The sequence below is a fragment of the Cyanistes caeruleus genome, unplaced genomic scaffold, assembly GCF_971803275.1.
Source record: "Cyanistes caeruleus unplaced genomic scaffold, bCyaCae1.hap1.1 HAP1_SCAFFOLD_76, whole genome shotgun sequence".
Lineage (NCBI taxonomy): Eukaryota > Metazoa > Chordata > Aves > Passeriformes > Paridae > Cyanistes > Cyanistes caeruleus.
The window spans coordinates 480,664-506,518 of NW_028255888.1; the positions used below are offsets into that span (position 1 = coordinate 480,664).

The window sequence follows — 25,855 nt, forward strand, 5'->3', positions numbered from 1 at the left end:
GCTGTGCCCACAGCCTCCCCGTTTGGCACCCGGCTGCTGCGGACGCCTCAGTGTGCAGGTGCCGACGTTCGGGGTGCTGCTGTTCCTGTGCCCACTCTGCTGCTGTTTCTGTGGCTCCAGAGCCTCTTCAGCAGCAGCGACTCTGCAGCCCTGCTCGAGGAGACATCGCCACCCTCCCCATGGTGGCAGCAGCTCTGTGGGCCCCGAGCTCTGCGTCAGGGGGGCCTCGGTCACAGCACCGTGGCCTGGGCAGCCGTGAGGGCCTGGGCTGGTGGCCAGCCCTGCCTCTGCCCACTGCCCCTTCCTGGAGGCACCCAGTGGCCGTGGCCTGGCAGCACCCCCCTGCCCTCCATGTCCCCAGCCAGCCCAGCCTGGGCACCTTGGGCTGTCCCCACCCTCCTGGAGGGCTGGTGTCCCAGCCTCGAGGGCTTCTGCTGCAGGCCTGGGAGACATTTTGTGGAAGCACCGGAGCAGCCGGGTGTCAGGAACAAGGCGGCTGCCCGGGGGCTGCTTATGGCCTCTGACACCCAATTCCTCAGGTCTTCCCACCACCCCAGCCCCTCAGGGGCCTCCTGTCCCCTTGGAGCCTCCAGCCTCCACACATCCCCCTCACGCCTTCCCACGGTTTTGTCCCGTCTAGGCCTCCACAGCCCCTCATCCATTTACAGCCTCCCAGTGCCCTGTTCCCTCAGTGTCTCCCCCAGCCTGGCCCAGCAGCAGCGCTGCAGCCCCACAGGAGCTCCAGAGGAGCTGGATCAAGAGGCACCTGGGAGCCCTCAGCAACCCAGCCAGCACCACACGGGCAGCAGGACACAGATGGCGCTTCCTGGATGGGACAGGGCTTGTGCCTTCAGCAGAACCACCAAAGGCCAAGGGTTTCTGGCCATTTTCCCTGCACCACGGCATGCCCTGACAGGTTGCTGAGCACAAGCACCCATTTCCGTCTCTTCCCGTATGCCCTGCACACCCTGGGCAAAAGAAAGATCTTAGGACTCTGTGTATTATAACATATCCTGTATTTACTGTATGTATATTCCCTATGTAGGGAAATACTTTAATAGAGTAAAAGCATGATATTTTAGTAAAAGCCTGTCTGCACAACCCAGCTTTTAATTCAGGTGACAATATTAAAGGCAGTGTCGTTGAAATTCTCCTGGAACAGTGAGAATAAAGAAAAACAATGGCATGGTGTACATGCAAAAGAATGTAAACAATATGTGTTAACCAATAGTAGCTTGTTAAGCCCCGCGAACCCTGTCAGACCCTACAAAAGTGTGCTAAAGATAGAAATAAACAACGTTCACTACACCTCTATGAGGACTCAGTGAATAGTCTGAACAGTTTTCCATTGGCCTATTGGACCAAAATGTTATATATTTCTGTGCAGAGAAGAAACTCTGACTTCCACAAGCTATGGCTGACTTGTTGCTCCTCTATTAATCTCATGCCTTGAGACTGATATCTTATCGAACTACTTGAGCAATAAATCATCTCAAAGCATAGTGGTCCCATCCCTCATTTTTCATCTTGACACCAAACGCACACTGGAGATGTCTGGGGCCATTCATCATTTCTCTGCTCTCCAGCACTGAGGCAACGCACTCTGGCTACAGCTCTGAGCTCATGCCCATGGCAACCACTCCTGGCAGTGGGGCTCCATGGAGCTGCTCTCAGGAGCCCTGTAAGACTTGGGGAGTGCCCAAAAACCACCTCAGAAACATAAGATACCCCAAAATCTCTGCAGGAACGTGGAATATCCAAAAACTCACTCAGTAATGGGCTCCCCCTTTGTTCATTATCCCCAAACTTTGACTGTCTCATTGCAGACCCCACCCCACCTCCCCAGTCCCAATCCCAACCCATCCCATCCCTGCTGGACATCAAGACCCCCTTCCCAAGCCCTATTTCCCCCATTTCACACCTCCCAAACTCCATCACATCCATCCTGCCCCATCCAATGCCCATCTCACCCCTCCTGATTTGCATCCCACTTTGCCCAATCCCCTTCTAACCCCATTCCACCTGATGCCTTCAGAAGGCTGACCTAGAACAGAGCCGAGACAGAGTTAAGAATAAAGTTTATTATATGGCTTTAAAGGATACACCTTGGGCAGTACAAGAGCCTGGCCAAAAGTACACCCAAGATGGAGCAAAAATGGTCACAAAAATGGACAACTGATCACAAGGTCTCACATTTTTAGAAGTTGAGGTCCATCACCATACTTGGGTTCATGGTCCAGTTACAGCTTCAGATGACGAAGCCCTGTCCTTCTTCTTTTCTCTCTTCAGTCCACCCTGGTTTATGCTTTTGGGCCTGAAACTTGTAACAACTGCCCTTAGTATCAAGCTAGAAAAGGAATTGTTTTGTCTACCTCCTCTGTGAAGAGAGCTCACCAACACTTAATATGAAGTTCAAAACTACAAACCTAGGCAGCGCAGAATATGAAAAATATGAAAGCTAAAGCTTAAGGCTTTACACCCTGAGAACCTGTGGAATCCAATAATTGTGGGTGGGGATGAATATTTTCGGTGGCATTGAGTGGTTTTGAGGTGACAGATCAAACTCTCTCATCTCCTTGAGTGGCAAAAGATGGAGACAAATACACCAAATAACCCCCAAAACCCTCCCATGTACCTCCCCCAATCCCAGATTCCCTTGAAGCACTAGTAAAAAGTGAGGTTTTAGATGCCTTTGATGAATCTGTTGGTTGTTACTCCAATTTTGTAAATTTTAAAGGGATGAAGATGAATCAAAAGAATATTAGAGCCAAAAAAAATCACCACCAGCTCACTGTCTTCACAATGAAGATCACTGGGAACATGGGTCATCAGGGCTCTGCCCAGCGTGGGGCCTCTGATGGGGGATGGAGCTGGAGCAGCACATGAAGCTCTTCCTGCACTTGGGGCACTCGCAGGGCTTCCCTTACTGGTGCCTCTGTTGGTGTCTGGTCAAGTTACAGCTCCTGGAGAAGCTCTTCCCACACTGGGGACACTCATAGGGCCTCTCCCCAGTGTGGATGCGCCGGTGCCTGAAGAGGTGGGAGCTTTCCTTGAAGCCCTTCCCGCACTCGGGGCAGCGGAAGGGCCTCTCATCCGTGTGAATCCGCTGGTGCTGGAGGAGACTGGAGCTGGTCTGAAACCTCTTCCCACACTCGGGACACTCGTAGGGCCTCTCCCCAGTGTGGATCATCTGGTGGATGATCAGTTGGGACCTACACCTGAAGGTCATCCCACATTCCCCACACTCATAGGGCCGTTCCCCAGTGTGGATGCGTTTGTGGGTAATGAGGCTGGAGCTCTGGCGGAAGCTCTTCCCACATTCCCCACACTCAAAGGGCCTCTCCCCAGTGTGGATGCGCCGGTGGTTGATGAGGTTGGAGTTGTACTTGAAGCCCTCCCCACAGTCGGGGCAGCGGAAGGGCCTCTCATCCGTGTGAATCCGCTGGTGCACGAGGAGATCTGAGCTCCTCCGAAACCTCTTCCCACACTCAGGACACTCGTAGGGCCTCACCCCCATGTGGATGTGATGATGGATGACGAGCTGGGAGTTGCAGCTGAAGCCCTTCCCAGATTTCCCACACTCATAGGCCCATTCCCCAGTGTGGATCATCTGGTGGCAGATCAGGCTGTTGCTGTGGCTGAAGCTCTTCCCACACTCCAAGCACTTGTAGGGCTTCTCCCCATCCTGAAGCTGCTCATGGACCACCAGCTCAGAGCCCCGGCTGGATCTCTGGTCACCTTCCCTGCACAGGGTGGGTCTTTCCTCCTCAGAGCACCCTGGGATGGGTTTGGAGCCCCTCCTCCTGCGGGATCTCCGGGGCTTTTCCTCCCCATTGGATTCCTGCACTGTGGAGCTGCTCAAAACGGCCTCTTCCATGAGGTTCTGCCCCAGGAATTTGTCCTCCCTGGTCTCCATCCTCAGCTCCTTGTCTGGGGGAGGAAGTTCAAGGAGAGGATGGGATTTGCCTCCGTGCCAGAGGGAAGGGGAAGGAGATCCCCCCAGTGCATCCCCAGCAGGACGGCGTCAGCAGCGGGGTTGTCCTGCAGCCGGGGCCATGCTGGGCTGGGAGATGGAGCAGGGGAGAGGGGGAAAGGGGCACTGACTTCCTCCTCACCTGCCTGGGTGTCCTGGGGCATCTTCCTCTTCCTCACAGCCTCCTTCTCCATCCAGACAAGGTCTGGGAATGGGAAATCCTGGTATGGGTAAAACAGGGGAAGAGTACATTGAGTTTGAATGTCTCTCGCTCCAAAACCATCTCTAGAAGTCAACGGTCATCTGGGGCCCATAAAAACCTCCCAGACACCAAAATTCAGCCCTGAAATTGCCACCCAGGAGTTCCCCATCTCTGGTCTCTCCCCTTTGGTGTTCAGGGGTTCCTCCCTGTCTCAGCTGCTGGGGGTTACGCTTGCACTCAGGTTCCCCTGTCTGCTCTGTCCCTGCCCTTTTCAGGCTACTGGGAGTGCCAGGAATCCAAAAAGTTTCCCCTGTTTCCATCTCCTCATTTAGGGATGATGGGGCTTTTTGGATTCCCATGGTCCCTTGTCCCCCTGATTCTCTGCTTTGGAGTGCAGGGTGTCCAAGGATTCCCCCCTGCTCCTCTCCAGGCTGTTGAGGGTCCCATGAATTTGTGGTTCCTTCTTCTTTCTATGATCTTCCTTTGTCCCTCCTCTTCCATCCCTCCCCCTCCTCCCCCTGGAGCAGTGACACCCTCGGTGCCCCGTTCCCGAACCCCTCACAGCCCATGGGAGGAGCGGGGATGGAGCCGGGACAGGTCGGGATGGGCAGCGCGGGGCTCTCCGCTGCTCCCACCCGCTGGGGACGGGGGGAACCCGGCCTGAGGAAAAGGAGAGGGAAACTGGGAAAATTGGGGGCTGCAGATCCCCCAAAACTGGGGCTGGCTGGGGACCCTGGCTGGGGACTGCCAGCTCTTGGGGCTCCTCTGGGGAGATGCGGGAGGGGGGAACACAGAGAGGGCTGGGGGATCCCAGGAGTGGCAGCACTGGCAGGGACTGGTTTGTACTGGGATCATCCTGGGATCATCCTGGCAGTGGCTGAGATTGCACTGGCTGTGTACTGACATCATACTGGGATGATACTGGGAGCAGCTGGGACCATGCCAGGAGAGCCTGTGATCACACTGAGGGAGACAGATCATACTGGGATGATACTGGCAGTGAGTAGGAGGCTGCAGGGGGCAATTGAGACCAGATTGGGGGCAAATGTGATATACTGGGAGTGAATGGGATCGTGCTGAGGCTGACTGGGAGAGCTGAGAGCAAATGGGATCATGCTGGAAGGAACTGGGAATATGCCCTGCGCTCCCCGGAACCCCGGGATCACCCTCCATATGTCCCATAAGTGTGCCCCAGACCCTCCAAGATCCCCGAGTGCCCCCTCAGCGCCCGTTCAGGACCCCCCAAAGCGTCCCCGGATCCCTGAATGCTCCCGACCCCACAGATGCCCCTTCCAGACACTGCTGGGAATTCATCTCCCATCATCCCGGAACACGGTTCCACGCCCAAACCTCCTGCCGTGCCCCGCGCCGCAAAGAGCCCGGTTACAGCTCCCCAGGTTCCCCCCAAGTGCTCCCGAGCCGTATACATTCGCCCCGAGGACCTGCAGCCACGGCTCGTTCGCAGAAGTGCTCTCCAAGTGCTTCCCCACGCCGCCAAACGCGCCTTCCGAGCCACTTCCGGGACTACAGCTCCCATCATGCTCCGCGGCGCCCACAGAGCGCTATTCCTGCCATGACTCCATCTCCCGTCATGCCCCGCGACCCACCGGAACCTATTGGAGCTACTCCTATAACTCCCGTGATGCTCCGCGGCCCCATTAAACCGTATTATACCGGCGCCTACAACTCCCATCATCCCCCGCGCCCCATAGATTCCCTGTTACAGCCCCCCAGGTACTCGCCCGGACCCCGAAGTGTCCCCAGATTCCCCTCCCTGACTTCCAAGCGCCCCCCTGGACCCCCAAGTGCTCCCCCAGACCCCGAATTGTCCCACAGAATCCCTAAGTGCCCACCTGGCTGCCCCAAGTGTCCTCCAGACCTCCAAGTTCTCTCTAAATTCCCTCGTCAGACATAAAACTGCCCCAAATGTTCCCCAGAAAAGTTTCCATGGACCCCAAAGTGGTCCCTTTTACCCTGTCTGAGAAAATGATTAAAAAATATGATCAAAGCACTAAAAGTAGGACAAATTAGCATACAGAGGGAGAAATAGTGGTCAATTAATTAATGAAGGGAATTGTGGTACTTTGAACCAAGGACCGATAATGGTTTTTGTTCCTAAAATTGTATCAATTCTTTTATAGAAATATAAAAATTAGGTTCTAAAAATACAGAACAATATTATTATAAAAAAATAAAATTTTATTTTTTTAATTAATTAGATTTTAATGATAAAGAAAAATTATAAAGAGTAATGTTATCAATGTTTTGGGATGTCTGTCCCAGGTGGGCCATGTCAGACATGCTGAGGCTCGGGGTGAGGAGCAGGTTGACCAAACAGGGGCAGCTCACGAGGGATTCATTCTTCTCTGTGAGCAGACTGCCTAAGGAGACATTCAGCATCAGGATTGTAAAGAGTAAATCCTGACCTCCTGATCAGTACACAAAGATGTTTTACAGTTTGAAGAGTAGAATGTTGTCACCATAAGGTGCCTTCTTTGTTAATATAGCTCATATTGTGTCATGTTTTTTAAATACCAATGTTGTTGTACCAACCTTCTTTGTTAAAATATTGTTATAAATGAAATTAGAATTTTGACAACTAGGTCCCTTGGCTTAATGGCAGTTTAATTAAAAATGAATACAATTTACTAAACTGAATAGTAGTGTGGTATAAAAGAATATAGTTTAGTAAAATAATACAGTTTAATAAAAAATTAAAATTTATATATATAATCTACTAGTAATTAAGTATGATTAAAGCATAAGCAAAACCCACCAGGGTACGGAGGCTTCCCACCCTGCCTCACCTTCAAAACAAAGCACTTTAAGCTAAACTCATATACTGTATGCTTATACATATTCATTAACGTTTCCTGTAAGTTTCCTCCTGTTTCGGAGTTTTCTGACTTAACATTATTTTTCTTCACGGCACATGCCTCACTTGTTGCAATGGGGTCTTCCGTCTTCTTTTAGTGGTCTTTTGGCAAAGGCTTCTCTTCTTCCTCATTGTCCTTTGGATAACCTTACAGGCTTGTGTGTGTGTACTAAACCTTGTGTTATGTTAGTCTACTAATTAGCCTTATGTTTACTAATCCTTACGTCCAATGCCGAAATTTGTTCTAATTTTGATCCATCTCAAGGCCATTTTGGTCTTGAGACACCATTTATCTTTTAAACTACATCCTGTACCTTCATTTTGACATGTAACATCTGCAAAGGGGTACATCTGCTTTGTAACACTGATTCTTGATTGTTTCTAATAATAACTTTAATAACAGCTACAATTTAGTTAGCACAAACCAATTCCATTTATTGCAACTGCAAATACGCCTTATGCACCTTTTTATTGGTTTCCATGCTAACGGCCTTGCCTTCTTCCTTGCTATGGATAAACTTGTATTTTGTCAATTTCTTATTTTGCTACCTGTACTAGTTTGAAATCAAACCAGTGAGAGATCGCAAGTCAGAATTATAATTTAATAGGAAAATGATAAAAAGAATAAATGCAATAATATCAAAAACACTGACAGAGTCAGAATACAGCCTGGAACCCTGTTAGGGTGATGGTAGTCGTCCAGATGAGGTGGTCTTGTTGAAGCGTGATCCTCTGGAAGAAAGGGGGTCTGGTCTTCAGCTGAAAGTCCAGCAGTAGCTCCTGTCCTCTGGAAGTCCCGTAGGTAAGGGCTGCTGTGGTGTTCGAATTCTCAGCTTATATCCAGTATGGAATGCTTGGCTCCTCCCTCGGGGAGGAGCATCTCACAATGGGATGGTGAGTCATGAGATAAGGCCTTGATGAGCCATTAACAGAAAACAGTCCAGGAGGAAGTTATCTCTGAGTCATGCAGCAAGGCAGTGGTGGGCCCATTAACAGGGGACAATACAGGGGGAAGTTATCTATGAGTCATGGGGCAGGGCATTGATGGGCCCATTAACAGAAGGTAGCCCGGGGGGTGGGGGGGGAGGCAGGGAGCACTGCCTCACCTGGTTTCAACAGTACATGAGGATGGTGATAGAATATACTGCAACCCAGGACATAATCCACCCCTTATTCTATTACCATCTACATAATTCCAAATCAGTACCTTCCTTAAACTCCACACACACACACACACATATATATATATATATACAATGGAACCTTACACACAGTTCTCACTTAAAATGAGGTCTCCTTGTGGCACACATCGGGTTTCCCCATCTTTCCGCATTACCCACCAAGTGCAACCAGGTCCTTGAGCGAAGACAATCCCACGGATAGGTTTGCTCTTGCCTGAGGTGGGATTAATCCAAACAGTCTTTCCTAACATACCTCTCATGTGTACCACAGGGACTTTATCTCCATCCACCGTGTGCAAGGGTTCAGACTGGGCAGGACCAGCTCGATTGATGGATCCTCTGGTGTTAACCATCCAGGTGGCCTTTGCTAAGTTCACTTCCCAATTTTTGAAGGTTCCTCCACCAAGTGCTTTTAGGGTAGTCTTGAGTAGTCCATTGCACCGTTCAACTTTCCCAGCAGCTGGTGCATGATAAGGGATATGATAGATCCATTCAATTCCATGTTCTCTGGCCCAAGTACTTACGAGGCTGTTCTTGAAATGCGTCCCGTTGTCTGACTCGATTCTCTCAGGGGTGCCATGTCTCTAAAGGACTTGCTTTTCCAGGCCCAAGATGGTGTTCCGGGCAGTAGCATGAGGCACAGGGTATGTCTCCAGCCATCCAGTGGTTGCTTCCACCATGGTCAACACGTAGCGCTTGCCTTGGCGGGTTTGGGGAAGGGTGATGTAGTCAATTTGCCAGGCTTCCCCATACCTGTACTTGGACCATTTTCCACCGTACCACAGAGGCTTCACCCGCTTGGCCTGTTTGATTGCAGCGCAGGTCTCGCAGTTGTGGATAACCTGTGAGATGCTGTCCATAGTAAGGTCCACCCCTCGCTCACGAGCTTATCGGTACGTTGCATCTCGTCCCTGATGACCAGAGGCATCATGGGCCCAACGAGCTAAAAATAATTCTCCCTTGTGCTGCCAGTCCAGATTCACCTGTGATATTTTCACCTTGGCAGCTCGATCCACCTGCTCATTGTTACGGTGCTCTTCATTAGCCTGACTTTTGGGTACATGAGCATCTACGTGTCGAACCTTCACGATCAGCTTCTCCACCCGAGCGGCGATGTCCTGTCAAATCTCAGCGGACCAGATGGGTTTCCCTCTGCGCTGCCAGTTGGCTTTTCTCCAGCGATCCAGCCATCCCCACAGAGCATTAGCTACCATCCAGGAGTCAGTGTAGAGATAGAGCCTCGGCCACTTCTCTCTTTCAGCAATATCTAAAGCCAGCTGGACAGCTTTAAGTTCTGCGACCTGACTCGATCCACCCTCTTCTTCGGTAGCTTGTGCAACTCGTCGTGTGGGGCTCTATACAGCAGCTTTTCATTTCCGGTTAGTGCTTACAATTCGGCAGGAACCATCGGTGAAGAGGGCATATCGTCTTTCACTCTCCGGTAGCTCATTATATGGTGGGGCTTCCTCAGCACGTGTCACTTGCTCCTCTTCTTCAGAAGATAATCCAAAAGTCTCACCTTCAGGCCAGTTTGTTATAATTTCCAGAATCCCAGGGCGGTTCAGGTTTCCAATACGGGCACGCTGTGTAATGAGGGCAATCCATTTGCTCCAAGTAGCATCGGTGGCATGATGCGTGGAAGGAATCTTTCCCTTGAACATCCACCCCAGCACCGGCAGTCGGGGTGCCAGAAGCAGCTGCGCTTCAGTACCAATGACCTCTGAGGCAGCTTGGACTCTTTCATAGGCGGCCAAAATTTCCCTCTCTGTTGGGGTGTAGTTGGCCTCGGATCCTCTGTAGCTTCGGCTCCAGAATCCCAGTGGTCGACCCCGAGTCTCACCAGGCACCTTCTGCTAAAGGTTCCAGGACAGACCATTGTTCCCGGCTGCAGAGTAGAGCACGTTTTTCACTTCTGGCCCCGTTCTGACTGGACCAAGGGCTACCGCATGAGCGATTTCCTGCTTGATCTGGGCAAAAGCTTGTTGCTGTTCAGGGCCCCAATGGAAATTGTTCTTCTTGCGGGTAACCAGGTAGAGAGGGCTCACAATCTGGCTATATTCAGGAATGTGCATTCTCCAAAAGCCTATGGCACCTAGGAAAGCTTGTGTTTTCTTCTTGTTGGTCGGTGGAGACATCGCAGTGATCTTATTGATGACTTCAGTGGGAATCTGACGCCATCCATCTTGCCACTTTACCCCCAGGAACTGGATCTCCCGGGCAGGTCCCTTGACTTTGCTCTTTTTGATGGCAAAACCAGCCTTCAGGAGAATCTGGATGATCTTCTGTCCCTTCTCAAATACTTCTGCTGCCGTGTTCCCCCACACAATGATGTCATCAATGTACTGCAGGTGTTCTGGAGCCTCACCCTTTTCTAGCACAGTCTGGATCAGTCCATGGCAGATAGTAGGACTGTGCTTCCACCCCTGGGGCAATCGGTTTCAGGTATACTGCACACCCTTCCAGGTGAAGGCAAACTGAGGCCTGCACTCTGCTGCCAGAGGAATGGAGAAAAACGCATTTGCAATATCAATGGTCGCGTACCACTTTGCTGCCTTGGATTCCAGCTCATACTGAAGCTCCAGCATGTCTGGTACGGCTGCACTCAGTGGTGGCGTGACTTCATTCAGTCCACGGTAATCCACCGTCAGTCTCCATTCTCCACTGGACTTACGCACTGGCCATATGGGGCTGTTAAAGGGTGAACGAGCCTTGCTGACCACCCCTTGGCTCTCCAGCTCACGAATCATCGTATGGATGGGGACCACAGAGTCTCTGTCGGTGCGGTATTGCCGACGGTGCACTGTTGCTCTGGCAATTGGTACCTGTTGTTCTTCAACTCTCAGTAGTCCCACAGCAGAAGGGTTGTCTGAGAGACCAGGCAAGGTACTCAGTTGTCTGATGCCTTCTGTCTCTAGAGCAGCTATCCCAAAAGCCCAGCGATAACCTTTTGGGTCTTTGAAGTACCCGTTCCTGAGGTAATCTATGCCGAGGATGCATGGGGCCTCTTGACCAGTCACGATGGGGTGTTTCTGCCACTCATTCCCAGTTAAACTCACTTCAGCTTCCAGTACCGTGAGCTCCTGGGATCCCCCTGTCACCCCAGAAATAGAAATGGGTTCCGCTCCCACATACCTTGATGGCATTAGAGTGCATTGAGCGCCGGTATCAACCAAAGCCGTATATCTTTGTGGGTCAGATGTGCCAGGCCATCGGATCCACACTGTCCAATAGATCCGGTTGTCCCTCTCCTCTACCTGGCTAGAGGCAGGGACCCTCTAATCCTGGTCATGGTGCACGTTGCTCTCTTCCGGTGAATATGCTCTTGATGTCCCTTCAAGAGGATCACTCATATCATCATTTCTATACCTTCTGATGTTCTGGCCACGAGAGACCGGAGCGGCGCTGGCTCTAGATGAGCTCCTTGTGGTAGTTGTCCCTCTTTTTAGTTCACGTACCCGGGCTGCTAAGGAGGAGGTGGGTTTTCCATCCCACTTCCTCATGTCTTCTCCATGCTCCTGGAGAAAAAACCAGAGGTTACCTCGTGGAGTGTATCCTTTCTCCCTGGCTGGGGAATGCCTACTCCTAATAGCAGAGACTCTTGTTGGTTCTGGGGAGACGTGGTAAATTTCTTCCTTAAGTTCCTTTTTTAGTTTCTGATGGCCCTCTTCAATCAAGCTCCGGACTTGCTCAGCCAGCCTTGTTTCCACAGATGAGACATGGGTGCGAAACGGGGCAGTGACAGTGTCCTCGTAGATTCTTAGTTTATTGGCCAGGACACCCACCCTGTCCTCACCTTCCCTCCATTGCAGTGTTGCCAGGTAACGGGAGTACATCTCTGGTCCAAGCCGTGCAAATCTCAGCCACATCTGTGACGTGCACTGGACACCATCTGGGCTCTTAGGAAATCTCTCATCTTCTGCAAAAATGATCTCCAGCACAGCCAACTCCCTCAGGCATCGGATACCCTGTTCCATTGTGCTCCATTTTCCCTGGTGCACCTGGAGGTCTTCTTTGCAGAGGTATCTGTCCCTTACACTTGTCAGCAGTCGCCTCCAGAGGCTGAGAGTTTCTTGGGTTCTCCCAATCCCCTGGTCAATGACCACATCCCGGGACAGCGATCCCAGTTGCCTGGCCTCACTTCCATCCAGGATGGTGTCGTTTGCTGCAGCGTCCCAGATGCGGAGCAGCCAGGTTAGGATGGACTCGTTCGTCTGGCGGGTGAATTCCCTCCGCAGGTCACGCAGCTCACCTAGGGATAGAGAGCGAGTGATAATCTCTGGTTCTGTCTCCTCCGCTGCGTGTGAAGGTCCTGCCTCACCCTCATCAGTCACTATGCGGACTGATTTGCTTTTTGATTTCTTTTTCTGAATGGGGGCAACTTCTACCGGTTTAGGCTGCTCTGGTTCGGTGACTGTTTGTGTGGAGGTGCTCATGGCCCTTTTGGTTCCTTTCTCCTCTGTGGTAGTCTGCGTAGACATGGACGCTGTTGTTTTGCTCTTGGTTCCTTTCTCCTCTGTGGCAGTCTGAGTGGACACGGATGCTGTTGCTTTGCTCTTGGTTTCTTTCTCCTCTGTGGCAGTCTGCGTAGACACGGACGCTGTGGCTTTGCTCTTGGTTCCTTTCTCCTCTGTGGCAGTCTGTGTGGTCATGGATGCTGTTGCTCTGCTCTTGGTTCTTTTCTCTTCCTCCTCAAGAAGACGCTGTACCACACCAAACAGTGCTTTGTTTCTAAGCATGGTGTACATGGTGCAGGCCATGCAGAGAAAACAAAACAGCAAGACTAGGCTGTCCTTGGCATCCAGAGAGAACTCAATATTTTTAAAAACTGCTGTGCCTGACCTGAAAGGCTGGAAGAAACCACTCTCCACTCTTCCCACCAAGGGCAGGGTGCGATTGTTGAGAAGGTCCCAGATGTAGCAGCCCAGACTAGGACAAGCAAACAAAATTGAGTATATATTCCGAATGGTATTCATTGCCTCACAGGTTATCATGCCATAAGCATAATAAACCAATAAAGCAATTCTCATACCATTCCCTGGTCTCAACAGGAGCAATACAACAGGCAAGTAGTTCCCCATGTGAGGGAAAATATAGAGAGCAAGATACAGTACCCATATAGACAAGCCAACCACCATGGTGGATAGGTTTCTGTTAATATGAAATTGCAATTCTGACTTTCTCTCAGGTTAATGCCCCACGTTGGGCGCCAAAATATGTACTAGTTTGAAATCAAACCAGTGAGAGATCGCAAGTCAGAATTATAATTTAATAGGAAAATGATAAAAAGAATAAATGCAATAATATCAAAAACACTGACAGAGTCAGAATACAGCCTGGAACCCTGTTAGGGTGATGGTAGTCGTCCAGATGAGGTGGTCTTGTTGAAGCGTGATCCTCTGGAAGAAAGGGGGTCTGGTCTTCAGCTGAAAGTCCAGCAGTAGCTCCTGTCCTCTGGAAGTCCCGTAGGTAAGGGCTGTTGTGGTGTTCGAATTCTCAGCTTATATCCAGTATGGAATGCTTGGCTCCTCCCTCGGGGAGGAGCATCTCACAATGGGATGGTGAGTCATGAGATAAGGCCTTGATGAGCCATTAACAGAAAACAGTCCAGGAGGAAGTTATCTCTGAGTCATGCAGCAAGGCAGTGGTGGGCCCATTAACAGGGGACAATACAGGGGGAAGTTATCTATGAGTCATGGGGCAGGGCATTGATGGGCCCATTAACAGAAGGTAGCCCGGGGGGTGGGGGGGGAGGCAGGGAGCACTGCCTCACCTGGTTTCAACAGTACATGAGGATGGTGATAGAATATACTGCAACCCAGGACACTACCTCAATTGTTTGGCCTGCAGACCAGTTGCTAAGCCCATCCACATTCACCTCTTAGTCTTCAGAGGGAAACTGTGAGCACAGTGAGAATCTCCCAGTGTGCAAGAGGGTCCCTGTGTGCCAGCTGCAGCTGGGGCCTCAGCCATCTCCTCTCTCAACAGGTTCCCCTCTGCAGCTTCACAGGAAAGGCCAACACCTCCCTCAGGGACACCTGCACCACACATTTCACATCTCCATGCCCATACGTGATGTCCCTGTCACAGCTGCATTACCAGCTTGCTGCTGTGCAGATGCTGCCACCGCCCAAAGCAAGACCCTGTGTCCCTGAAGGGACCCGCCCTGCTCTGTGGCCTGGACTGAAGGTGGGTCCCTCCTGCCAGGGCAGGGCCTGACACAGCTCTTCTGTTCCAATAAAGAGATGGAGCTGTCACCCCAGTGTCTGGCTGGTACCACCAGCAAAGCCCACACAGCACCAGCCCTGGCTGAGCTCCATGTCCAGGAGCAGGCAGGGCTGACCACAGTGTGGGCAGGCAGGAGCCAGGCAGGGGCTGCTGTGACCAGCAGCAGGGCCCCGAGGGGCTGGGGGAGTCTGTGCTGAGTGTCCCTGGGCTGAGGGCACATTTCCTTCAGTGGCATCACCTGGGCCTGGACCTCCTCCAGTGCCATGCCCAGGAAAAGAGGCAACCATCAAGAGCATCTCATGGGACAGAACATGACCAGCAATGTCAGCAGGGAAAACCAAGGTTTTCTTTAGCAATGACCCTTTGATGAAGTCAAAGATTTACAATCAGTCCAGTACAGTTTGGAGTACAGATAGGAGAACACTCGGGGGGTACAGCCAAGGCCATGAGGTCACAGCAGTCTCTGGGATGACAGCAGGCTGAGGTGACAGCAGGCTCTGAGGTCACAGAGGTCCCAGAGCCCCGTGGTTGCACAGCACCACAAGGACCGAGCAGTCAGTCCTTGACCACGACTGTTGTGGCAGCAGCGGCGGCGGCAGCAGCGGTGCTGACATTGGGACAGCGGTGTCAGGACAGTGGTGGCAGCAAGAGCTGCAGGACTGGCAGTGGGCAAGGCACCATGGCCTTTGCTCTGCGCCTCTGCCTCCTGCTCCTCCTGGCAGTGGCCCTGCCTGACAGGGCTGCCCAGGCTGCTCCGTGGCAAGCACGGCGAGCAGGTGAGCCCACGGCCTGGCTTCCCTTTCCTGGGACAGCACTTCCTTCTCCCTGGGAAGCATTGGGGATGGTTTTCCGCAGGGCTTGAGGGAGGGTTTCTTCTGTGGGAGGGAGAGAGTCCCCAGAGCCCCTGGGCTGGTCCTGCTACCCCACCAGGGATTTTGCACAGGGCCTGTAAAGAAGGTGGAGAGTGACCAGAGCCAGCCTAGAGCTCCCCAGGCCCCTCTGCAGCTTTGGCCATGTCCATTGACATCTGGCTCCCATGGCCTTACCTGACCCCCTTGCAGTGCCCAGTTCCCTAAGGCAGAAGGGGGTCCCAGCACACCATGGAATGGTTCTGATCTGTGCTCCCTTCTAGACTGGGATCGTGACATGGAGCATCTGGAAGCCCTGGCACATAATGGTTTGAGACCCATGGAGAATGCTGGAGGCAAGTTCTCAATGTCCCTTTCCGCACAGTAAAATCAGTGTCAATGTGGCAAGAGCTCACTCACGTGCCACTTCACTTAAGGATCTGAAGGTTGATGGATTCTGGAAACATCGCTCTGCTCCCTTCTGGAGCCCTGAGTGATCCCACAGCATTGCTGTCAGTGGGAGGAAGGAGCATTTAGCTGTTAATCTCTTGCCATGTGCAATTCCAGTGTCTCCTTCCGTGTGCTCTGTGCAGCCACAGAGAAGAGCAGAGAGGAAGGGGCCGGGCCCAGGGCTGTGCCCCGGGGCTGTGCCTCGTGTGGCTCCTTTGCCAGCCCCAGGGAGCCTGAGGATCTCCTACGGTCCCAGGGGAACTCTTCTGTCCTGCCTTTCTTTGCAGCCAAGCCTCTTGGTGAAGGTGATCTGGCTTCCCAACCCACATCCAAGACTGAGGTTCTGGGAGATGGTGAGGGTAGGTCAAGGCCTTTCCCCCTGGGAGAGCTGCCAGCTCAGAGCCCAAATCGCAGCCAGGGCAGCATCGCTGCAGGTGCCAGGACAGAGCTGTGCACGTGTGTGCCCTCGCTCTGCGTGATCCCCTCACTGCATCTGCGGCTCAGTGCTGCCTGTGCAGATCAGCAGACATGACAGAAGCTTCTGTGGCTGTTGAGTTACAGGTGTGTCTGCAGGGAGGACTTTCCAGGCTCCGGGGCTGGATGCTGCACGCAAGCCCAGCTCCCGTAGCAGGGGTGAGTATTGTGTCCTTGCTGATCCCACAAGCTCAACCCTGATTTTGTAGGATCCATTCCTGGGAAATGGATATATATATATTTTTAATTAGGTCCTCCAAGAGGAAAGAACAAAGCTACAGGACACTGGAAACCCCATGAGCCATCCAATACCATGCAGCAAATGCTGAAGGAAATGCTGCAGGGAGGACAAGGTGGGTCCATGTCCCTCAGCCTCCTCCTGACACTCAGCAGCTGGGGGCTTTCTCTGCACATCAGGACACGCTGTGCCCGGCACAGCAGGAAGGGATCCATGGCAGCCTTGCTGCCTCGCTGCTGCTTTCATGGCCTGCAGGGCTGTTTCCCAGCCTGGCCTGGCTGCAGCTTCTCCCCAGCCTCTGCAGGAAGGCATTTGGCATCAGCTGACAGGGAGCCCAAACTGCAGCATGGGCCATGCACACCCTGAGATCCCCTGCAAGTTCCTGGTCTTGGGGTAGATCAGGTTCAGGGGCTGTTTGGAGGAGGGAGGGCTCTGGCCAATCCCATAAGTTTATATGATTTCCTAATCCTTATCCATGACCTCGACTAGTATCGCATCATGATGACACCACTTCCCTGAAAAGGGAATGGTTCCATCTGATCCAGCTGTGGCTTTTCCTTCCTCCAGAGATGAACCCAAAGGCTGTGCTGAAGGTGCCTTTTCCCGGAGGAAGCAGTGGCTCATGGGCAGCCTCTGCTGCAGGAAGGGAGGCCATGCCAGGCACAGCCCCAGGAGGTAATTGCTGTGCCTCTGGGCCTGAGCCCTGCTGAGGCTTGAGCTGTAAATCTCTGCACCTTGGCAGTGCCTGCCTTTCAGGGATTTTGCACAGAGCATGGAAAAGGTGTTGAGAGTGTCCAGGGCCAGCCTGGAGCTCCCCAGGCCCCTCTGCAGCTTTGGCCATGTCCATTGACATCTGGCTCCCATGGCCTTACCTGACCCCCTTGCAGTGCCCAGTTCCCTAAGGCAGAAGGGGGTCCCAGCTCACCATGGAATGGTTCTGATCTGTGCTCCCTTCTAGATTGGGATCGTGACATGGAGCATCTGAAAGCCCTGGCACATAATGGTTTGAGACCCATGGAGAATGCTGGAGGCAAGTTCTCTATGTCCATTTCTGCACAGAATTATCAGTGTGAGTGTGGGAAGAGCTCACTCTCATGCCATTTCCCTTAAGAGTCTGAAGGTTGATGGATTCTGGAAACATCGCTCTGCTCCCTTCTGGAGCCCTGAGTGATCCCACAGCATTGCTGTCAGTGGTAGGAAGGAGCATTTAGCTGTCAATCTCTTGCCATGTGCAATGCAAGTGTCACCTTCCATGTGCTCTGTGCAGCTACAAGGAAGAGCAGAGAGGAAGGGGCTGGGCCCAGGGCTGTGCCCCAGGGCTGTGCCTTGCGTGGCTCCTTTGCCAGCCCCAGGGAGCCTGAGCTGTTCCCGTTGCTGCTGCCAAGCCCTGGCCCTGCCTGGGGCTCAGTTCAGAGCTGCTGGCAGCTCCAGGGAGTCCTTTCTCCCCTGACTGCCATGCAAGGGGCTCCTTCCATCCCACTGTGGGGACACTGCAGGCACGTGGTCCCCCTGCTCCTGCTCCTGAGTGGAAGGCAGAGAGGAGGGAGTGCCTTGGAGGGCACCAGTCACCCAGGTGCACTCACTGCCACTCTGGACTGATGGAGAAATGGAACTACTTTCCATTAAGGTCCTCCAAGATGGAAGAACAAAGAGATAGAAGACAAGAAATCCCTGGAGGCATCCCAACTTCTGGACAAGATGCTGAGTGATCTGGAGAGACGCCGTGGTGGGTTCATGTCCCTCAGCCTCCTCCTGACACTCAGCGGCCAGGGGCACATCAGGACACGCCATGCCCGGCACAGCAGGAAGGGATCCATGGCAGCCTTGCTGCCCCACTGCTGCTTTCATGGCCTGCAGGGCTGTTTCCCAGCCTGGCCTGGCTGCAGCTTCTCCCCAGCCTCTGCAGGAAGGCATTTGGCATCAGCTGACAGGAAGCCCAAACTGCAGCATGGGCCACGCACATCCTGAGATCCCCTGAAATTTCTGTCTTGGGCTAGATCAGGTGTAGGGACTGCTTGGAGGAGTGAGGGCCCAGGCCCAGCCCCAATAACCTGGATATTTTCCTGACCTTTATCCATGACTTTGACAAGTATTGCCTCCTGAAGATACCACCTCCCCTAATGGTGAACAGTTCTATTTTATCCAGCTGTCCTTTTTCCTTTCTCAAGTGCTGGAGCAGATGTTTGTGCAGATGATGGCATATGCTAGAGGAAGGAATGGCCCTGTGCCATCTCCTGATGCAGGAAAGGAGGAGATGCCAGGCCCAGGCACAGGAGGTAATTGCTGTGCTGGGCTCTCCCTCGGCAGGGCTGTGTGCCAGCAGCTCTTCCCTCAGGGCCTGCATGGCCCGGCAGCAGCAAAAGCTGGAGGTGCCGCGGCTTCCAGGCCTCTGGAGCTCATTCCCAGCCCCTGGGAATCGGGACTTGTGCACCAACATCTCTCCCGCTGCAGCTGCTCCTGGAGCTGGCCCTAAGCATCCAGAGGCCCAAGACACAGGAGCAGCCCAGAGTGGGAGCCCTGCCATGAGCCCAGGGCCACAGCCAGCCCTGGCTCCCAACTGGGCAGGGGATGCACTGGCCCCTTACAGGGCCTGGCTCTGTCCCCTTGGGCTGGGGGAGCTGTCACAGAGCAGGGAGAGTCAGGGGTGGCAGTGGCTGCTCAGGGATGGGTTTGGCCCGTGTCCCTGTTAGGAGCCACTGCCCAAGCAGCTGTGCTGTCCCGGGCTCTGCTCTCGGCCTTCTGGGCTTTGTTGGGTGGCACAGCCTGTGCCAAGGGGTGGCAAGGTGCCTGCAGGCCCCAGCTCTGGGGGAAACAGAGAATGTCCTGGCCGTATCCACCGTGCTGCCAGCTCAGCAATGGAGCACAGCACAGGCTCACGCTGCCCATTGCTCCCACAGATGTGCTTGGCAAGTCCAGTATAAATGCTGAGAATCCACCGAGCACCCCAAGAGTGTTCTGCCCGCAGGATGTGCACAAGTCCTGCATGATAGGCACAGCAGTGACACTGTTCACAGTGCCACTTTCCATGGTCCTGTGCTATGTTGGATTCTGGTGGTGGAAGGACAAGAAACGGTAAGTTGTTGTTCATCTCCACCCTCCAGCTTCTTGAAAGGCTGCTCATAGTCAGGAAACATTCCCAGTGAGGCTGCTGTGCACTTGTGGGTAGGCCTTGATTGCCCAAATAACTCTGCTGAGAGTTCTGCTGCTGCCCAGGCCTTTCATTGGCCTCTTAATTGCTGGGCCTTGTCCTGGGGAGCCCGCTGGGGCTGCAGCCAGTGCTGGCTCCCACTGAGGCTGCCTGGCCAAGAGCAGCCCCCGGAGCAGCAGGCAGAGGCAAAGCAAGGTGGGCAGGAGAAAGAGCGGGGACGAGATTGCCCTTGAAAGGCAGAGGTGCTCTGGCGCCCGCTCCTGGCCAGGGACCCTGCCCAGAGCCATCCCCTGCTTGCTTGGGGCCTTGAGGGGCAGCTGTCCAGCTGGGCCAAACTGTGCCAGCAGCTCCAGCCGTGCTGGGGAGCCTTGGCCGCTCTGGGCCCTGCTGTGCAGGAGGGTCCCTGAGTGCCCATGGCAGCTGGGGGCCTCAGCCACCTCCTCTCTCCACAGTCACCCTGCTGCAGCTCCAGCATACCAGCCAAGAAGGTGTGATTCTCCCTTGCCCCCAGGGAGCCCAGAGACTGCCTCGTTCATCAGCTCTCAGATGTGGCCTCAGAAGCAGGAGTCGACCTGGAAAGCAGAGCACCAGCACTCCGTGCCTCCCCCACGGCCCCCCAGCCCGGCTGTGAAGAGGAAGCCCCCTGAGATCCCCCCACCTCCTCCCCTCCCGAGCCGGCCACCCTGGTCCAGCTAGGACTGAAAGTGGGACAGCCATGGCAGGGCTTGGGCCATCAGCAGCTTGGGGCATCTGCTCTTGGCTACAAATAACACATTACCTGTGGGTAACAGCCAGAGGCACTTGTCCTACTCTTTTACCTTCAACGGGAAGGGCTGAAGATTCTTCTCATGCCCTGTCTTATCCCTTTTGATTTTCATACAGCTGGGTTCTGGCTGAACCTTTTCAAAGAACATTATTTACACTTCATATTTTAACCCACCTATCAAGGAAAAAAAAAATAAAAGTTTTTTTTCAGTTTAGACTTCATTTTTAGTGTGGTTGGGCCACTCAAATTTTGAGCAATTAATTTTCCATGGTGCCTCTTCCCTTTTCCTTCCTATCTACAAAAAGTTCATCTGGACATGAAAATCAACAGAATTACTGAGATTCACCTCAAAGCCCAGAGGAGAATCTCACACAAAATATTCTCCCTGTATACTGCACAACAAGAAATATTCAGAGGAAAATACCGTGTCACCTGAGGCTCCTGGAACTCCCAGAATCCTGAGCCTGCAGAGGAGGCAAACAGCCCTGGCAGAGGCTGAGGGAAATTCTCCTCAGACTCCTCAGAAAGTGTGTCACTTCAGGAGGGGAAAGCTTTTAAACCTTTGCCTTACCTTCCTCCTGTGCTAAAATGTAAGGCTCCTCCTGAGAAAATACTGAGCTACAAACAATTCTCCATTCCTCAATAAAGCTGCAAAACCAAATGTGGTCACAAGTTTTCCATCAAAGCCCATTTGCAGAGAAACCCCACCATACGTGAGCAAATATTTATTAGCACTTCAGTTCACTCAAATGATTGCCCCTTTTTTTTTCCCAGAGAGTATATTAGAACCATTTACTCTTGACAGGACTCCTTGGATGGCCCCCAGACCTGGCTCCTCACCACGCCCTGCCTGAGCTGTTCATGCAGCCAGGCAGCACCACCTGACTTTGCCACCCTTTTCAGGCCTTGGGCACGGCTGGTGCCACGGTCCCCTCTGGTGCCACACTCCCCTCTGGTACCACGGTCCCCTCTGGTGCCACAGTCCCCTCTGGTGCCACAGTCCCCTCTGGTGCCACAATCCCCTCTGGTGCCACAGTCCCCTCTGGTGCCACAGTCCCCACTGGTGCCACAGTCCCCTCTGGTGCCACAGTCCCCTCTGGTGCCACGGTCCCCTCCTGGCTCGTGGTGTGTCCCTGCTGCTGGAGGAGCCCTGCTCGTGCTGCTGCCTGCGTTCAACAAGGCCGGTGCTACTCCCCAGCTGAAAAGAGACTAAAGGCACTGCTTTGGGCAGCTGGTTGGAACGAGTTTAACACTTCCTCATCTCTATCACAGATCTCCTAAAACCTGTAACTTCTCTTGTTCTTTTTTTTCTCTTGCTTCTTCTATACTTCTTCTGTGTTTTTCTTTCCTCACAGATTTCTCAGTCCCCTTTGGGCTGAGCTCCTTTGGGATCCTCCCTCATGGGCAGTCCCGCTTATCTCAGTTCTCTGGGTTTGAAGAAAAACTCCCAAGTTCATTTGAATCTTTTTTTCTCATGTCTATTAGAAGGTTATTACAAAACTTGGCAGGTCTCTCCAGACTATCTGCACAAGTTTCATTCACCACAACCTGGCTCATTTTGCTCTGATGGTACAAAATGGCCCCGAACCACGCGGCTGCCTCATCTTTATATCTATTTCTAACCTTGTTAACTATGGACACATGTATTGTTTTTCTATTTTAACAACTAAGTTTTCAGTATCTACTTACATAACTAAAACTGCAACTAACTTTCAACCAAACATTCTTTGTGCTCCCAAAAACTGCAGAATCATGGAGAAGAAGGAAGAAGAAGAGCTAAAAAAGACCACACCTTTCTTCCTCCATCTTTACTCCGTGTATTAAACCCCTATAAAATCTGTATTTTTCACCTCAGTGGCATACTAAACATTCTACTACTTTCTACTTAATTTTTTATAAATCCTGGTTTACCCAGGGATATTTGGAAGCCTTTCTGTCAATGGCAAATAGGATTGATACTGTTTTGGAGAATAGGACAGAGAAATGTCTCTCCATTTCTGGATTCCTGTATCTCCCTCTTCTCTTTGCCAAAAAAACCAACTTTTTTCTTTGATTACTTGTTTTAGAATGGCTTCCCTGACCCTGAATGAGTCAAGCAGATGATGTCTAGATTTGACACATTGGTCAAAGCTCTCCAGACATTTTCTCTCGACTGATTCATGGCAAAACTGTGTTGCATAAGGCAACCAACAAAAGATAAGGCACAAATACAATGGCTAATTGATCTTATTCAACAACCTTATCTCTCGCAAAAGTTCTTAAATTTCTGTATTAAACACCCCTCCCTCACAAAGTCCTCAGTCCATAAATTTTGCACGCTGTTTGTTCAATGTCTAAGATGTTGAATGCTGTTTTCATGCTAAATCACGTTTGCGTACTGGCTTCTTGATTTCTGGAGTCTTCGTCTGCTTGTTTCTCAGCTTGATACGGTTTCACGCACTTTGCAGGAACCCACTTTGGTCCTGCACCTGTGGAGACACAAGCATATCCTTTTCCTTTTTTGCCTGAAAGGGTACTCAAAGGAGTTTTTAAGCTCCATTCCTGGGGCCAGAAGACATGTGAGGTGACTGTGACATCGGCACCTGTGTCCATTGTCCCTTGAATTGACACTGTCTTGCCATTTTATGTCAAGTTGCAGGTGATTACAGGTCTATCGCGACTTATCTGCTTTACCCAGGTGGCATGAACTTCAGTAGACTCATTAATAGATAAAACTTGCCTGGTGATCAATGGTCTGATTGGATAATTTGCATGCAGAGGCAAAGCAATGGCTTTAGCTACTAAAGGTTTTGCCGAAAAGATCCATGGAGGACGTAAAGCTTGAGCTAAAACTGTCAATTCTTCATTCTAGTCTGCAGAAACAACACATGGATAAATAACAAGCCCCAGAATACTGCATCTGTCCTTGCCTATAATCAGGAAGTCTTGCCTCTTTTTTCAATGTTCCAGAGACTCCTGTATGGAGTACCGCATGATCTTCATTCAAAAAACAAACCAAGTCGGACGTTGCCAATTCACATTGTGCACCTGGTGGCAATAAGCCTGGATCACTGGGAAATTGACAAATGGTCTTGCTGAGGGAATCTGATTGGCGTTCCCTGATGATCACTCTCTGACCAGAGGCCTTTAATGGAATTGACTTTGAGGCTGTCGCTCCATCTCCATTTGTGTCATCATGTGGTGACTCTTTGCACTGTTTTTGGAGTTTCCCAGCAGAGCTAGAGGTTTTCCCTCTACATCTGTTTTTTGAATAGCATTGGCTGGGATGATGTTTTCCTCTTCGGCACCTGGGACAAAGGCTTTGTACTTTTTTCTGCAATGGGCAGCTCTTTTTCATGTTTCCCAGTTTCCCACATGGAAAGCGTGCTCCCTCATGAAGCGATGTTTCCATCATATCTGCACAGCTGAGTCACTGAAAACCTGACTTCATACTCTTTACTATTTTCATAAATCCTTTGAGTTGTTCTTCGAGCATTCTCTCGAATTCTTCTGTCAAAACACTCGCAACATGCGGAGTGCCTATCTTGCTACATGCCTCTATCATTTCTTCCATGGTTGGATATCCAGGCAACGCACTCTCAGTATGTCTGCACTCTGCATTAGCATTTGCGAAGGCACAGCCTTGAAGCATGTGTGGCTTCACCTTTTCATCCATCACCTGCTGGTCAATCACCTGTGTGAGGTGATCAATGAAGGTAGTGAAAGGCTCTGAAGGGTCTTGCTTCACTTCTGTGTAGATGCCTTCTGAGGTTCCAGTAGGTTGAATTTGCAGCAGTGTCTTTTCAGATGCTTTTACAACATCTCAAAGCACTTCTGGAGGCAGATCTGCTATTTGAATTTCTGGCTTGTGATACGGCACATTTACTCCTGCCATCTGAGTTGCTGTGATGTCTGCATACGGTCCTCTTGCATATTTGTTCCTCAGTTCAAGGAGAGCTTTTCTCCATCTTGAATTCCACAGTATATATTGTGAATCTGTGAAAATTGTTGAGGCTATATACTTGCAGTCATATGGTGTCATTTCATGGCTGAGGAAAAGACCTCTTAATAATTGCTGAAAATATGGAAAACCAAGTCCTTTTCCTTCCACAGCATCTAATAAATCCTTTAAAAGAGAGCGATCCACAGGCTCCCATCTAGGAACATCATCTCTTCTTCCAAGCCTCACTGGTAATACTGTAATGTCCTCAGTTTCTCTGAAAGCATCAGCTCCTTCCTTGAGAAGTACCTGCATATCAGGTCCTCCCCCTCCTCTTTGAGGGAGATTTGATATAGATTGTAGCTTTGGTTGTTGAGGAGCTGTAGGTATAGTAGAAAAATACAGTGGTTGTGGATTGTGAATGCACACAGCTTCCTTTAAATCTTGAAAAACAGGAGAAAATTGTAATCTTGTCGAAGAAGAGATGTCCTGTCCTGAGAACCAGTCCTTTGGAGCAGTCTTTTGAAAAGCTGAAATATCGGCTTGAAGCAGAGAATGTGGCATTTGAATCGATGACAGAGGAATTCCTTCGCCTGCTGTTGATGATATTGCGTCGTTTTTGTCTAAAATATTCTCGATTGTATTTGTAGAAAAAATTAGAAGCTGCTGTGATGCTTTTTGCCCACAAGGCAGCGCTGCTGCTCCATGAATTCGCTCTGGCTTCAGTTTTATAAACGGCTGAGCCTCCAACGGGTTTTGTACCATTCGAAAAAAATTCTAAAATTCTAAAAAATTCTAAAATCCCGTATTTAGGGAGGAATTCCTTTTTAGGAGATAAATCCCTTTTAGGAATTTATGGATTTTAGTACTTTTTAGTACTTTTCCAAACTGCTCACTTTGCTTTCTATAGTAATCGCAACACCCTCTGCTTTTTCAGCTTTCCCCCACACCTCTCCCTCTTTTCCCAAATCCTCTGAGGGGTTGGGATCAGGGGCTCCCACGCTGTTGAGGGATTTGGGGGTTTCCCGTGCTTTTGGAAAGGGCAGTTTGGATCTGGGTGGCTGGGTTTCCTCTCCCCCTGTTCCACCCCCTTGGCAAGGCAGTTTTGGAAAATGACTGTGATACATTACATTAAAGACAGTATGATTTGTTTCTGTCATATTTCCATGGACACACATTCCCGGGGTTTCTAACTCTTTTAACCTCATATTTGCATTTGCCCTTATATAGGGTTCAAACAATTGCTCCTTGCTAATGGTGGGGTAATTCTCTCTCACCCAGACCAGTAAAAATTCCAACTCTTTCTTTGGAATTTCATATAAGGACTGCTCTATTATTTTTTCTAATTTTTGTAAAATTGCCTGTTCCTCCTTAGAAATATTCCATCTCATCTCCTAGGTTGGACAGAGCTTACCAGACCTGCTGGCTATCTCTTCAGATTACTGACCAGCAGAATCCGATGTTTCTGAGTTCTGGGCCCTTGAAACTCTGGAATTTGATAGCAGATATTTTCATCCAGATGGATTTCTTTCAGGAACTGGCTGCTCTGATCCAGG

The 25,855-nt window shown here is 51.2% G+C and overlaps 3 protein-coding genes across 4 annotated transcripts in view; 2 read left to right on the forward strand and 1 right to left on the reverse strand.

Moving 5' to 3' along the window:
- LOC147646881 (uncharacterized) overlaps positions 1 to 25,855 on the forward strand; it is a 450,805-nt gene that overhangs the window by 188,214 nt on the left and 236,736 nt on the right. The gene's annotated exons all lie outside the window — the stretch shown is intronic.
- LOC147646884 (uncharacterized) overlaps positions 1 to 25,855 on the reverse strand; it is a 107,458-nt gene that overhangs the window by 20,421 nt on the left and 61,182 nt on the right. Inside the window, exon 4 of the mRNA XM_086872697.1 lies at positions 2,936 to 3,709. Within this exon, the coding sequence (XP_086728823.1) occupies positions 2,936 to 3,709 (774 nt within the window). The remainder of the gene's footprint in view (positions 1 to 2,935; positions 3,710 to 25,855) is intronic.
- Positions 15,006 to 20,594, forward strand: LOC147646887 (uncharacterized). 2 transcript variants are annotated; one of them, XM_086872797.1, is made up of 8 exons: positions 15,006 to 15,232; positions 15,589 to 16,113; positions 16,316 to 16,387; positions 16,480 to 16,581; positions 17,034 to 17,141; positions 17,425 to 17,496; positions 18,094 to 19,538; positions 20,067 to 20,594. In XM_086872797.1, exons 2-7 carry the CDS (start codon positions 15,858 to 15,860, stop codon positions 18,432 to 18,434), a joined length of 951 nt encoding a protein of 316 aa, XP_086728923.1. In that variant the 5' UTR covers positions 15,006 to 15,232; positions 15,589 to 15,857; the 3' UTR covers positions 18,435 to 19,538; positions 20,067 to 20,594. The 2 variants fall into 2 exon arrangements, with proteins under 2 accessions (XP_086728923.1, XP_086728924.1); XM_086872798.1 differs by having other exon boundaries at positions 15,016 to 15,232; positions 15,589 to 15,660; positions 16,042 to 16,113; positions 17,034 to 17,496.

Coding starts and splice junctions, on each gene's coding strand:
- LOC147646887 (XM_086872797.1), top strand. CDS start 15,858: ATGTGCAATTCCAGTGTCTCCTTCCGTGTGCTCTGTGCAGCCACAGAG. Junction 16,388..16,479: donor GCCCAGCTCCCGTAGCAGGG/GTGAGTATTGTG, acceptor ATTTTTAATTAG/GTCCTCCAAGAGGAAAGAAC. Junction 17,142..17,424: donor GCCAGGCACAGCCCCAGGAG/GTAATTGCTGTG, acceptor GCTCCCTTCTAG/ATTGGGATCGTGACATGGAG.